Below are 15,457 nucleotides of genomic sequence, written 5' to 3' on the forward strand. Positions count from 1 at the left end.
GATTTTGCATGCATGAACACTTAAACTGTTTTCCAGCAATTTATATAAAGTTGAACAAGTGTGGAAGAGACTTTTTTTTCCCTACAGTTACGTATAAATTAACATTTTATGACATTTTATTTAACATCTAACATAATAAATAAACATTGCATGTCACTTTGTAACACTGATTGTAATGCTCGCCTGGCTGCTAGTCTGGCTGGCCCTAAAACCAAGCTAGTTAGAGCCAAATAAACTGGTCAATCCGCTCATCATTTATTGATGCCAAAATGCCACACATAGCATTTTTACCCACAAAGGGAACTGAACACAGCAAACCCACCTCTGCCCCCTGCACAGTCAAGGTAAACCTCGCCCATCTTCCCGTCAGGTCTCCCATTTTGAAGGAAGAGGCTTCCTGGGTCCCCCCTCTTGTTCCTGGGTCGGTGTAGTACAATATGACTCTCTGGGAGCCATCCTCTACCTCGGACAGCGCTATTCCTAAATGCACAACCTTCCAAAACACAAACAAAAGATGCACATGATTTACCTTTATTCCTTACATTCAGAAAAGTTTGTACTACAGAAACAAAAGGAACATGGAAACACACAGAGGAGTGGCCTTTACCTTTTGGTAGGCATCTGTGATGGCAAACAGGACACCGCCACGCCGCGTGGTAGGTTTAGCAGTGACCGTGACGGCAAAGTCATAGTAGAATGGGTCAGGGATGAATGCCTTTGTGAGGCGACCCACGTTGGCGTCCGGGCCGAAGCTGTAGGCTGGGTAACCCTCGAAACCCGTTACAAAGGAGACGGAAGGCGGAAGGGGAACGCCGATCAACTCTGTCAGGTCCAAGGCCTCCTGAGGACCACGTTCTACAAAAAAAAACAACACAGAAAGCCTATTAGAGGAGGGGAAGAGAAAAGAAGTTTCTCGTGTAACAAAATGTATCACAGAGTGCATCATTACTGACACCTTAACCAAAGAAAAAATAAACTGAGCTGAAAAAGTCAGCAAACAGAGAGGTACAAGAAAACTCATTGCTGTCGTAAAGTCATATGGAAACAACATTGTGCCAAAGGGTTAACTGAAGTTCACTGGTGGAAAGTTTGGCATTTCTTGCATTTCCTATTTGTCTATTGGTGCGCAAAGCCTCTTTTATCTGCCCTGCATTCAATTACTGTGGTGAAGTGTATGATAAATCCTGTTAGTCTGGGAGCACCTGCAGCATGGGCTTCCCTTCAGGGGTCTTCTGAAGTTTAGTAAAAGTCCTTTAATTTCTGAATAATGGGCTATGAATGATCACTTTCTAGCCCCATTATAGTATTTTCCTACAGGTATGGGGATTTGCAAAAGTCTGAGAAAAGGGGACATCAAGGGGCGGAAAAAGCCCAGGTTTTCTATGTCTCTGTTAGTCAAGTGCAAATTTGTTTGGGAATTTGCACCGCTAAAGTACATCAAAATGATAAAGGCCTTCAAGTAATTGATTATTCCAGAAACTTAAGGCCTTTTCCAAAGTATTTTTACATGGTAAATAGCCCTTAGGAACCTTGTGGGGCATCTGATTGCCGCTGTTACTTAATACGCAGCAAACCTGGGGCCAGGCAGTGAGAGCCCTGCTTGGTATCTGTGGCGAGACAAAACGTTGTGAAGCTGCCATGTGCAGTGTGCCGTGTGCTTCTGTGTTTGACGAATGCTCGGAGGTGACAGGGTACACAATCCATAAAGAGGCAATGGTCGACCTACAGCTCATTTTTTGCCCTGGGGCCCCCTAGTGTGTTAATCCAGCCATGGGTCAGATGACTTATATGTTGTCCTAGAAATTAAAGCATTCCACAGACAGTGTGGTAGGTGAAGTCATCATATAATTTATCTTTTTGTTTCCTACCAGACTGAAAAAAAATAACTTAGGAAATTAATGGCATTTGAAAATTGCTGTATTGGATGTTGTGTTTTTTCAGGTTTTCTTTCATTTGTATACATATTAAATTTGAATTTGACTATGGAGTTGGAGTTCAGAGCAATAGTCTGCCGTGAGCCATGTGAATTGTGGATCGTATGAGACAATCTGGGCGGTTTCAGCCATCCCCGCTTCCATCTGTAGACATTTTGAAGTTTGACAACATGTCAGATACACCCCATAAAGTTTGCCAAGAAGGTGAGACGGGGTTTCCATCTGTCTAAAGCCCCCCCACCCATGTCATCTCACCATAACTGTATGCACGCCTGAATGCCCTCGCTTACTCTCTTTTTGTCCTGCATGGACAAATTAAGTGCACGCACACATTCACAAGTTCTCAAGCACACCATACAGCATGTGTTCTTGTTGTCTCTCTGACAGACACACAAGCACTTATGCTCACCCACAGTACCAAAACATCTCTTTTCCCCTCCACTTGCCCAGACACACACACTTACAATCCCATCTACACCTGGCTCTCTTTAGTGGGAAGACCCCTGGAACAATCGTCTGTTCTTTTAGAGTGTATGGCCAGCAGGGTGTAGAGGCTGGGCATCTGGAAGGCATTAGGTTAGACTAATACACACGTGCTGCACAGTGGCAGCTCCTGTAAATAGAGGCTTAGAGTGTGTGCGTGTGTGTGTGTGTGTGTGTGTGTATGTGTGTGTATGTGTATGTGTGTGTGTGTGTGTGTGTGTGTGTGTTTGCGTGGCCTCCCGCATGAAGACAGGAAGAGAGGCACACTCCATTGCTCGTGCATTAATTGGATTGAAACCCCTCCAGACTGTGGTAATTAAAAAGTAACAATGAAGTGCAACTCACACTGCTCTGCTGTCTAACCTCCACTGTAGCTGAATGTTTAGACTTAGCAGGATTGCAGTTTAGAGGTGCAGTTGTATTGGAGTGTTACACTTTTTGGTTGGTTTTACACGTGGTCTTCTTCCTCAGACTTATTTTCTCAGACTAAATCTAAATGCGAACACACATTAACAGCTGTGTGAGTTTACAAAAAGCTCCGTTGTCCTCATTCCCACTAAAATGAGAGGCAGGCATTTTAGAATTTGTCTGGAATTTATTTGGAAAGCTGTTTGGATTTGTAAAACGGAAAGAAAAAGATTGTAATGAGTTTTTTCTTCTCTTGAGAGAGATTTAATGAAGACTTCCTGTGATTGTCATAACTTTCACCGACTTATTTCATTAAGCGAGTGCAGAGAAATCTAAGCAAGCTAAAACAAGCAGTGAGACATTATTTCCAAATACTTATTGCTCCATTTGTGATTCCAAAGAAGCCTAGAATCAGAATTTGATGAGTGGATTGTTGGCTGCCTCGCCGCGAGCCGCCATACCTCCTGTGTGTTGTCAGTGACGAAGTCCTGCCAAAGTGTTTCGACCGACATTCCCACAGCTCAGCCTGTCACTTCGCTCCGTCTTTGCCCGAAAATGACCTCACTGCAGATGTTCCGCCACTGGGTCAAGAGACTAAACAGCTGGCCAGATCGCCATGGCGACTAAGACTCACTGTCTGCAATCGCTCAAGTTCTCATGATGCAGCAGGAACCCACGAGAGCAATCAGTGGTTGTCCCGTGTCATGCATCATCGCGACGACATATTTGTAAGCAAACAGCTGATCATGTTGAAGAAATGTGGAAATCTGTATTGATGAATGTCCTCATTTTAAGAATAATGAGAATAATGAAAGCAGAGCAGTTGTCAGCTGTGGGAAACCTGAGTAATTTGGGTCAGGGTGTGACTTCTCAGTGTAATCAGCCTTGGCTGAGTCCGAGCACCATCTGCACTGGAACAGGGTAAGAGAAAGAAAGCAGAGGGGGCGAGGAAGGCTCGGGAGATACAGCACGTCATCTAGCTAGTGTTTAACATAATAACTTCAAGGTGTATGAATGAAGTTCAACATGCTGCCATTTGATCAAGTCTTTTAATCACAGAGGAATAGAACCTGGGGAACTCCCTTTTCTTGAAGAGGAAGATGTGTTGGACAACTGGCTTTCAAAATACATGGAGATGAGTTTTACTTGTGATTTTAGAGCGGACAGTGACTACGGGTGTAATGGGTGCATTTGATGATATGAGGAAGGCGTAGCCCAAAATGTTGTGTAATGTCAAGTGTGTGTAGTGGACTGTTGCAAACTACTTCATAAAACAATCATGTAAAAGGAAGATTTGTGAGTGCTCGTCTAAAATGACTGATCCGCACAAGACGTGTTCCTGCATGAACAGTCAGTGAGATTTTAGTGTCAGGAGCTCAGAAACAAAGATAAGTACATTGATTCATGAAACAATGCAATATAAATAAAACACAGAAATTGATGTGTCCATGGACAGTAGCTTTAGCAGACCATGATGCCATGGGCATGGCTGCATTATATGAAAGGAAATATTTACAGTAGAATAAATTAGTTTAAAGAACAAGAACAATTACAACACTAATGGCAGAGGAATATTCTTTTGTGTTGCTACATATTCCCACTTTAGGGTCATTGGGCTGTAAGTGTGTGAGCGTGTGTGTGTCTGTTTATAGGACATCTACTGTGTTTGCATGCCTGCTTTTTTTTTGTGCCGTCTGCACAAATGGGTCAGTGTGTTTTGGGAGTGTGTGCCTCTGACTGTGAAAGTCCCTGTGTGACACATTGTTATGGCAAAATCCAGATGGTTATGAATAGCAGAAAGTGAAGTACCCCAACTCTTACATAAACACTACTTCAAAGACACAAGGAATGTCATTTTACAATGAAGCAGCCTTTTTCCTTTTGGGAGAAAAAGACCTTCTCAATAAAATGACTGACAGCACAACTGCACAGGTTTCATTGGTTATTAAGTATATTGTTCGACGGGACGCAACTGTTATGACCCCTTAGCTGGTACTTTTACTGAGTGAAATATTGCAAGGGCCGAAATGCGTAAGAGTTGTATGTTGCCCCAAAATATGCCTGGAGATAAATACACAGCTAAACTGTACAATGGAACAACTGGAGCTCCATTTTGAGTGAACACAGATGAAAACAAACACCACAGCAGAAAATGCTGTGTTCAATAAAACATCAGGGAAAAACTCTTTGTGCACCACTACCCATATCATCTTCAGACCTAATAAAAGCACACACACACACACACACACACACACACACAAGTGTTGAAGTAGGGATACTTTTCTTTTTTATGCACTTTTCTACTTTAGATCCGCTACATTTCAGAGAGAAATATTGTACTCTTTACTCCAATACATTAACATGGCGGCTTTAGTTAGTCAAAATATATTAAAGTTCTGATAAATAAAATGTATAAAAATACAAAACTTAAGGTATAAAACATAAAGTCCTTTGAACAAAAACACATTAACAACATTTTTACATTAACAACATAACAAAATCAGGGACGTTGTAGAGGGGCCTCTGGTGGACAAATTATGCAACACCAACACTTATAACATGGTTGACAGTCTGTTTTTATTTTTTTAATGTTCATTTATCAGAATCATTTAGTAGTCATTATAAACGTTTCTTGAAACAGCCATTATAAATGCTGATACCGATAGATTAGGACATGCCTATTATCGGCCCGCCAATATATCGGTTCGGCTCTACTGGGTACATTACAAATTTTTATTTTTGCACACAAAAAACATGTAGTTCATAAAGTCTGATGTTTAATCACAAATTGACAATATATATATGCTTGCAAGTCTAGCTGAAATGATAAACCGAAAAGGTTTGGATCTTTTCCACTTTCTAAAATGGAAGGATTTTTCTGCAATGCAAGTACTTTTACTTTTAATACTGGAAGTACATTTTCCTGATGACACATACTTTTACCTAAGTAACATATGCAATGCAGGACCTTTATAGTGTGCTATTAGTACTGAATATTTCTTCCACCAATGACAGTACCTTCTGGTAATCACTACAGCACATGCTATGGGACATTTGATTTTAAGTTCAGGGTTACTGATAGAATCTGCAGAAGCTTTTCAGCTTTTGGACACATTACAGGAATCATGGACCCTGTAAGATCGGCTAAAGTGTATACCATATAACAGTTCCAGTTCAAGGGGAAATATGTGCGTTTTGCTTGGACTTGGCTGTAATGTTAAGATACAGAACTAGGGCTTAAACAGAAAGGTCATAATAATGTGGTGATGATGGACACAGCAATTTGGACAGCTCTAAATGGTGCCGGCCAGAGTCACTCGGCTCTCAGTCAGTCCACAGCTGTTTGCAATGAGCTGTCACATCTAATGAGAGACTGAGTAAAAGGGAATCTAATCAAACCTTAATAATCTTTAACTCCACATGACAGATACTCAGATTAGAACCTGCTTTTCAGCGTGTGCACCTCTGTATGTGCATGTACTGTAGACACATGTACAAGCATTCGCACACATGCACAAAACTTTGTATGTAGCTCAGCGTAAATTCTTTTAGGAAGACCTAACACTTAATCCCCGCTCTCTTCCTAAATCCAACCAGCTGTTGGAGGCGTTCACCTTCCTGTAAACCAAACAGAATCGGCCACAAATTCCAAGGGCAAATCACAGGATCACAACCGTACTTTAAATCTGTTTCTCTCCCTGCCGCTGTCAGCTGTCATTTCAGGCAAAGCGTGCAGCGCTCCACCTCTCCTTCCTCCTCCAGTCCTCGTCACCCAAAGGCACTCTGGGTCTTCCTCCTGTGGGACGCTCTGCCGACTCCTTCGGTCTGGGCACCCAGATAGCTCAGTTGGTAGAGCGGGTGCCCATGTTTAGAGGTTTACTCCTCGACAGAGAGGGCCCGGGTTTGAGTCCGGCCTGCGGCCCTTCTCTGCATGACACTCCCCCTCTCTCTCCCCTTTCATCTCTTCAACTGTCCTGTCAATTAAAGGCCTAAAATGCCCCAAAAAATAATCTTAAAAAAAAAAGCTCCTTTGGGCTCCTTCGCCGCCACCACCAGTGTCTGGACACCATCGGGGGGATTGTCTGGGGTTCCTTACCCCTTTTACAAATGATTCTATAACGATGGAGTCTAAAGCTCCAAAGACTGGACATTTTATTATGCGTATGAAAAGAAAATATTGTAATAATGAGCTAAGATGGGGAAATTAAACCAATATGCCTATTAAAATGGAAACTATGTTGTAACAGCATTGTGAATTTGTTCATTTCTTGCATAAAAGGTTACTTCTTGCCAGCTGACTTTGACATATTTAATGTCTTAAGTGTCCCTGAAAGCAACAACTGGGACAGCACCTGCTAAAAATTGCATTACCAGGCAACAATAACTTGCTTTTATCAAAAAACAGAAAGCCAACACAATGTTAATGTGTCTTTGATTACATCCAATGGCTTGGAATGTAGGAAATACATCACAGACAAATTGAAGTATTGTTATGCACACTTGATTTATAGTCAATAGAGTTAAAAGGCTTAAACATACTGTAAAGGAGCATGCCTGTAGCCACCCGTTTACTTATGAAGAGGCTTAGGCCTACAGCAGATAACCAGATGTTCCCCTCTCAGTTTAAATGCATTTAAATATATAACCACTTTAGATAAATAAATCAGACTCATACCGGGATTTCCATTCTAGTCTGCTACAACTACAGATTAACTCTGTTTCCAAAGAGGCCTCAAATCTTTCCTTCAGGTAGACAAAACAAGACACCTCACATACTTCCATCCACAGGCTCACTGTGTTTGATTGACAGGGCAGCGGTGACGTCAGCCATGTGTGGTATTGAAAAGCGGGACGTTTTTAGGTAAATTGCCGAGACCACACAGCCTGTGTATTTAACTTGAGAACGTAAACACGCATGTGTGTGACCAGGTGAGGCTATAGGCCTCCCATTTAGCACAAAGGTGCTCTGTTGGTGTCGAGCTAAAGCGCTGAGTCAGTGCAGTCATTAGGAAGAGCAGATTTAACACTTTCACTGTGATCAAAGACTCACAGCACTTGGAATGGATTTGTTCAGGGTGATGTCAGAAACAAAAGCCCTTGTTTTCATTTGTAGTGATTTCAGACGGCAGAGATTTAACTTGTAAGTGTTAGCGTAGCGTATGAAAAAACACATGTCATGCTCCATACGTTGCACTTTCCTTAGACAATTGGATATGATTTGTATGTTCTGGAAAGAGGGCAAGACTTTACTGCTGGTATTAAGAAATCTAGTTCTCACCCTCAAAATATGAGGGTACTGTATACCCTCATATTTTGAGGGTATATATTTTTACAATCTCTCTGAACTGCATGGATTCATGCAGACGCTAACCAGTGTAGCAAAGTATATTTTCAATCCATAAGCAAGAAAGGAAGTGAACCCCACAATCCTCTTAGTCCACTGAACAATATAGACATGTCCCACTGTCTCATTCTTTGGACACTACTAATAGAAATGGTGTGCGAGTGTGTGATGACTGAATCCTGGGAATGTGGCCGTCATGTTAATAGAAATGAGAGATTCTTGTATCTTAAGAATGAGGTAGCACCTGCGTATGTGACTCCTGTATGTAAGGAATGTGATAATCATGCTCAGATAAGAGTCGAAGGCCTGTGTTCCTACCATGCGCACAAAAAAAAGACACATCTAATACATAAAGAATGTCATAAAGTCAGCAAGCTACCAGATTTGTTCAATTTGATGCAGCTTTTCAGACAAGTTTGATTTAAAACAGACAATTTGTGGTTGATATTGCACCAATGTATTGGTATCAATGGGAAAAACAGATTCCATGGTGTTGCAAGCACCTTTCTGTAGCAACTGAACCATATGAGCAACACATGGATACAAATACTGTGAGGACGCACTCTGGACGATTTGTTTGGAAAAAGATATTTTGCTGTTGAAAGGGCGGGTTTATCCACATTATAAAAATTAAAAAAAATGATCTAACAATATCTAGCCATGCAGATAGTTTTGGTATTGGTATTATTTGTCAATGTTTTCATATGTCTCTGTCTCCACTCCCTTTGCAATAAAAGTGAATGGAGTTGTGTTTGCTTGCATTGAAAACAAGCAATATGTCTTATTAGAATCAGTGTCGTGAATATAAACTGAACTCACCGTAAAAGTTTTTTATTGGAACTACTATTTACCAAAACAGTCTCTATGAAAACTTTTGACAAAGTAGGTATCTCATCACCCTCTCCACCGTATCTAATAAATGTTTAGAGATTTGTTTTAAAACTTTTTTGTAATTAGGGTGTAACTATAAGCCTAAATCCCAAGTCAGGGCTGCAACAGGGAACTGTAAATTCACCCTAGTTACATCTATTTAGTCCTCAGGAAGCACAGTTACAATGGGTTCCTTCATATGCTCGGAAAATTCAAATAGATACCTGGAGCTGCCCTGTTGGGTTTCCAAAGTGGGAGGTTACCTAGTGCAGCGTTACTGTAGAAGTATAAAAGAGGCTTGTTCTCAGTTTGGTTAAATTCAGAAAATGTCAGAATGGCCAGGAAGCTCTATTGATGTAAAAAGATGGACAAAGGTTGTGGTGACCTCCTTTAAAAACCTAGCAAAATAGTGCAATGTATATACAAGGTCATAACATACATAACAAAACTACAATGACAACAACAATTGTTTCCGTCACACAGTTGAATGTAAACAGGTGGCTCCAGCAGACCTCATAAAGTAGGAGGACATTTTCCACAATAAAGCCAACATGAGGGCCTGCTCTAATAGCCTTGCAAAGGGACAACACAGCTGATTATGTCGCAAAATGAAAAACAGCTTTGACAGCAATTTCAATTTTAACTGCTTGTGTGATGAGCCAGATGGGTCACGGGAATATTAATCAGTCGTTTCAAACCCTGCCATCCTCACTGCTGGAACTCAGCCAAACACATTTCCAGGGGTATTCGAATGCATATTTGGATGAATCTCTTTGTACCTCAGTCTTCTCTTTCCAAGCAATCCACAGACTGTTTGACCTTGCTTATCAGGGCAAGTTTTAAAAAAAATGCAGAACTAATTTTAGAAGCCAATCAGTCTCCGCTCAAACTTGATGAGATCAGAACATTTGGGAACTTTTGAAATTGCAGAATTGTGTTTGAAGTTTCACAAGAGCGTAGATGCTGAGTACAGCAGGTATGCTCCACATTCATTCTTGTTGGTTAGCTATACAAACAAACTGTTTCTGAGAACACAAACTACAGAAATGTGCAAGTGTATTCTGCAATCATTTGCCGTTACCAGAAACATCCCCACCAACCACATCTGCAGGATTTCATAACCAATCAGTTTTCCCCAACACATGCTCCTAGCTCAGTAACGGTGCTCTAAAAAGTCTCAAAGCTGATACTGTCTCACCTAAAACTCTGCCCGTGTCCCCAGTTAACCCTGACGCAGAGCTCTAATCCCAGTAAGAAAAGGACTGCATCAGCATTGTGCTAGGGGTCTGATTATTCAGACATGAGCAATTAGTTCCCAGGCTGGGAGAAAAAAAATAAATAAAAGAAAATGCAATTACCTCGTCAGGGTAAAAGGAAACAAATCCTAAACATTCAATGTTTTTGGGGAAATTCCACAGTAGCTGAACCAGTATAAATAATACCTGATCCTGGAAGGAGGATATGATAAGCTGAATGTAGAGCTGGTGTTGAAGTGGCTTTGGTCATAGACTGAGTCGTTTAAATTTTTTGTTAGAATGTACTCAAATAAACATTTCAAGACTGAAAACAATGCCTCTTGGGGTATTTCTAATCAGTTTTTTTTAATTGCAATAATTGTATTTGTCCAATGAGAATGACAATGCAGTGCTTTTCTAGCCTATGCATATGTTAAGTGCAGCAACAGCCACACTCTTGAAAAGCAACATTCTGCAAAATGACTGACATCTAAGTCTTGAAATTAAGTGGGAACACCACATTACATTTGTGGCCCAAAAAGGCACACCTCTTTGTGCTGTTGTTAAACAAGTGAATCTTATCCAGCTCCAATCTGCCAATTTCTGCTCCGAGAAATGATTCCCTGTACCCACCACAGAATAATGAGGTAGTGTCTCATTCTTATTGATGGCAGCTGGAGTATTGAAACCACCAAGTGAGACTCCCAGATGCGCGGATATGGGAATCATTATTGTACAGATTGAAGGCCTTGTCACTGATTTGGTTGTAATTTCATGGACAGAAGGGTAGGCACAGTTGAGAAGTGTCCAGTTTGGTGACCTCAGCGTTGTATCTACTTTTTGCTTATTATTTAGTTTTGTTGGCTTCATTGGATCATGACCTCCAACGTGCATTGGATGAAGTGGTTGGAATCCGTAAGCATTGTCCACCTCTTACAGAAAACAGTGGAGTTGGTGCCAAAAGCAAAGGAGATTAAGTAGCTCAAGATCTTGTTAACAAGTGACTACAACAAGTGCAGGGTTGGCAGTGATGCACCTGTTTTTCTGTTATCGTGGTGGCAAGGGATCTGGGGATCTAATCCCTCCACCTAGTCCTGGGTCTTCCCCAAGGCCTCCTCCCAGCTGGATGTGCCTGGAACACCTCTCTAGGGAGGCATCCAAGAGGCATCCTTACCAGATGCCCAAACCACCTAAACTGTCTCCTTTTGATGCAAAGAGCAGCGGCTCTACCCCGAGCTCGTCACCGATGACTATGCTTCTCACCCTATCTGTTAAAGAGGGCTAGCCACCCTCCTGAGGAAACCCATTTTGGCCGCTTTTACCCTGGATCTTGTTCTTTCGGTGACCCATCCTTCATAACAATAAGGGTAAGAAAGAAAACTGACCAGTAGGTCGAGAGCTTTGCTGAGTAAAAGGACACTGGATTTCTAAGTAGTGAACAAAAAAAATTAGATAGCGGAAAAAAGGAACCAAAATAAAAAAGAAGCTAGTTAAAGTGGTTCAGGCATTTGAACATGATGGCTCCAGCAAGTGTTCCTGCAGAGGTATTCTAGACACTCCCAACTCGGAGACGATACCTTGGGGTTGACCCGGAACACACAGGGAGGGATCATATATCCCATCTGGCCTGGCAATACCTCAAGATCACCCATGAAGTGCAGAATACATGCCTGTTGTCATGAAGCCATTGTCAAGATTATCACTATATGTGTGCTGCCAATGGCCAAACATTGTTAAAAAAATGTTACTTCATATGGGGAAATATGGCCAACAGAAACCAAACAATTTTAAAGTTAAAACAATGTTCTTACTACATAAAAATCTTGCTTAATGCAGCTTAAAAAAAGGTCTCTCTTTCTATACCTCTCCAACACTGAACTACACACATTGCACACACAACAGGAGCCTTATGTGTGACAGGTAAAGTGAGGTCTGGATTGGGCTGAAAGGGGCTGAGTGGTAAGCAGAGCACATTCTTGTGTTTCATCCAACATCTACCTTGTGGAGTAGGGTTGACTGTGGTGAGGCGGACCAGCTTCTTCTCAGCCGGTGGTCCTATAGACTGCACATGTAATGTACAATGATGTATGCAGAAGAAAGCTTTTACTGTAATTCACTGACTTTTGGTTGAAAACTGCTCTTTCATCAACTGTCTTCTGTGAGACGTGAGTCACTTGCGGTTTTGGGCAAATGCAAACAGCTTATATACAATGCAAAGTTAAGTCAAATAATACAGCCTGAGCCTGACTGATATATCGGAGGGCCGATATATCAGTATCAGTATCAGTATCGGTATTGGCTGATAAAAAAATAAATGATTCTGATAAATGAATATTTAAAAGATAAAATAAAAACGGACGATCAACCATTTTATGAGTAATTGCATTGGATAGTTAGTCCACCAGAGGGCGCTCTACATTGTTTCTTTTGAGCGCGTTAACGACGTTAATTAGTTGTTTGTTGTTAATTACGTCAATTTTGTTAACGCATTTCACGCATGCGCAGTGTGACAAATTATTCAGGTCAGTAAAGTGTTTCTTATTCATCAGAACTTTGATATATTTCAATGTTCCTCTGTTCTATTGTGACAATAAAACTAATTATCATATTATTTTAGTGAGCACTCAACAATAATACATCAGTCGATTAGAATATCGTATTTTTAAATAACCAAATATTTGATTCACCAAAGATTTCCCACTTCTAAGACCAATATGGGATCTAAAGTGTTAATCTTTTGCTATTTTGTGTTCCCTAAATTAACATTGAAAAAAGTTCTAAGTATGTCATGGAAAAACAGACGTCTGCCTGGGAAGACTGGCTGACGCTACACTGGGGTTTAACGGCGGCACTGCTGTAGGTTTTACAAGAGTTAAAAAGGTCTCAGGGTGACTCCAACAGACTGTGGAAGAAGAGCATTTACTGATTTCCTAATAAGTGTAGCATCCAGGAGGATGGGTTTCATTGCTGCTCAGGACAGCATAAGCTTGTGGTGTCATGATTTATGTTCATAACTCATGTATAACTTTATATCCCACTTGCAGTGCCTTTCCCATTTCTCCAAGGTTGTGTTACACTCAAATAACCGTTACTTTCTACTAAAACTGGACAGCAACACTGAGTACAGGAATCTATTTGACTCAGTAACAGAGGAATTTAAACTGTCCCTGCATATTTAAAGTTGTTTTGCTGTGCCAGTGATTCAAAGCTCTGGAGTGTGCCCATATAAGCCAACACTGGACAGGACTGAGGTCACTGATAAGGCTCTTTTTTCTGTGGGCCGGTACGAGCTGGTAGGTCCAAGACTGCAGAGAGCCGAAGGCCAAATAGTTTCGCCGGTGAGGTCAATGGAGCCAAGTACTACTCCTGCCTGTCTCACCCAAAACACACACACACACACACACACACACACACACACACACACACACACACATACACACACACACACACACACACACACACACACACACACACACACACACAGTCGCCAGCTCCCTGCTCCTTTACAATTCTTATCTTCCATCTTAATATGAGGCACCAACTTGGCAGTGTCGGCAGAGAGAACAGTATCACCTTTGTAAAGCGGAATATTTGCTGTGTTCTTTCTTAATTTTTTCACTTAAAAGCCCCGCGGGTCACTTTTCAGCATAATATCTGAGTAACGTGCCTTTTTGAAGGTGCATACTTTTGCTACTGAATAACACAAGAAAGAATTGAAACTTAAAGGAAAACTTTGTTCCTTACTGCTTAGGCATACAGGTAGAGAACAACATCTGTATCATTAGAGTTCCACTTTCTCCTGGGCCTGTGCATTAATTGTGCTTCCTAATGGACTCAGACTACAGATCATGCAAGTGACAATTTGAATAGGCTACTCTTCAATACAGTTACAAACATATTTGTCTGTTCAGACAAGCCAAAAACACCTAAGAGGTATCCAATTCTCCCAAAAAGTTGTCACTCCAAGTTCAGAGCTTGCTTCAAGGAAACCTCAAAGACACAAAAAATACAGGCAGACTACAGAGGGAAGATGGTGCAGGGAGCCCTCACAATATTGTAACCTTTTTTTTCTACAACATAAAGTTTTGCATTCGGAACAGTTTTCTTCCTCCAGATGCTGAGTTCATTGCCGGTTTATGACTAGAGATTCTTAAAGGAAAAAATTTGAATGGAAAAAGCTTAGAGTAACTTATAAAAGGTTTACACAGTGACTTAACAGCACATTACATAGAGGCTTTACAAGTGATGCCTAATAGTGTTTAAAAAAAAGCAAATCTCCCTTACCCTGCCTTTAAGTTAATTAAAGAAACTAACGGCTAGTGGTAAGAGGGGATGTCCACAGAGGTCAAACGCTGCGAGGCTCAGTGTAAACGGCACATTGTTTCGGCTTACCTCAAGCTGTGTTTAACCAGCTGTAGATACTGCTCTCAGACCAAAGTGTCAGAGGAATGACGGGCTGACAAAAAAAATACACTGGTTGATTTTGGCCGCTTGCCGCCACCATGCCCAGCCTTCGATGCAGAACTTTTAGAGAGGAGGTAAAGTTCTTACTTCATTGTGGAAAAGGTGGAAAGAAGATGACTTGGTGAATTCTCAGTAGGAATAATGCAATGATGAATGAGCAATAGAGTACACGAAAGAAAAGAAGAGAATGACAGGGAGGAGAGGAAATACTGTGGGTGAGAAAGATATAAGCAATCAATCATCAATTAAAAGAAGTAAAAGAAAGGATGTTTGGAAGCTCCTTTCCGAATCAACACACCAAGTAGGACCTTTACACATGGCTATTCTTCATCATGACTGCTGCCAGACGAGAAAAACAGAAGGAGAAAAGGAATAGAAAAATTCAGACTGCTGAGTACGAAAGAAAGAGACAGAGACAGGGAAATAAAGAGAAAAAAAGAGCCAGGAAAACTGCAACAAATGTGTGAAGGTGCAACTGAAGGATCAACACCTGCAGCTGAACATCATCCTGTGACCTTTTCATATTCATCCTGTCAGCCCCTCAAGCCATAAAGAAATCAAAATCCTAATTCCTACTTTTCCAGTGGTGAATGCCATGGCTTTGCAGTCAGGGGAAGGTTTGGCACGTTTCTATTCATCACATAGGAGATACTTATGTGGCTTATCCAAACTTTTCCTACAGAGGGAGGATGTGGGCTGAGGAGGTGGGGGGGGGGGGG

The 15,457-nt window shown here is 41.3% G+C and overlaps 1 protein-coding gene across 2 annotated transcripts in view; it reads right to left on the reverse strand.

Moving 5' to 3' along the window:
* LOC117937964 (collagen alpha-1(XVIII) chain-like) overlaps window positions 1-15,457 on the reverse strand; it is a 67,581-nt gene that overhangs the window by 29,427 nt on the left and 22,697 nt on the right. For both annotated transcript variants that reach the window (XM_034862238.1, XM_034862237.1), the window contains exons 3-4: window positions 608-855; window positions 317-493 (exon numbers count right to left, since the gene is read on the reverse strand). In XM_034862238.1, coding sequence (XP_034718129.1) covers window positions 317-493; window positions 608-855 — 425 coding nt within the window. The remainder of the gene's footprint in view (window positions 1-316; window positions 494-607; window positions 856-15,457) is intronic.

The sequence above is a fragment of the Etheostoma cragini genome, chromosome 22 (assembly GCF_013103735.1).
Source record: "Etheostoma cragini isolate CJK2018 chromosome 22, CSU_Ecrag_1.0, whole genome shotgun sequence".
Taxonomy (NCBI): Eukaryota; Metazoa; Chordata; class Actinopteri; order Perciformes; family Percidae; genus Etheostoma; species Etheostoma cragini.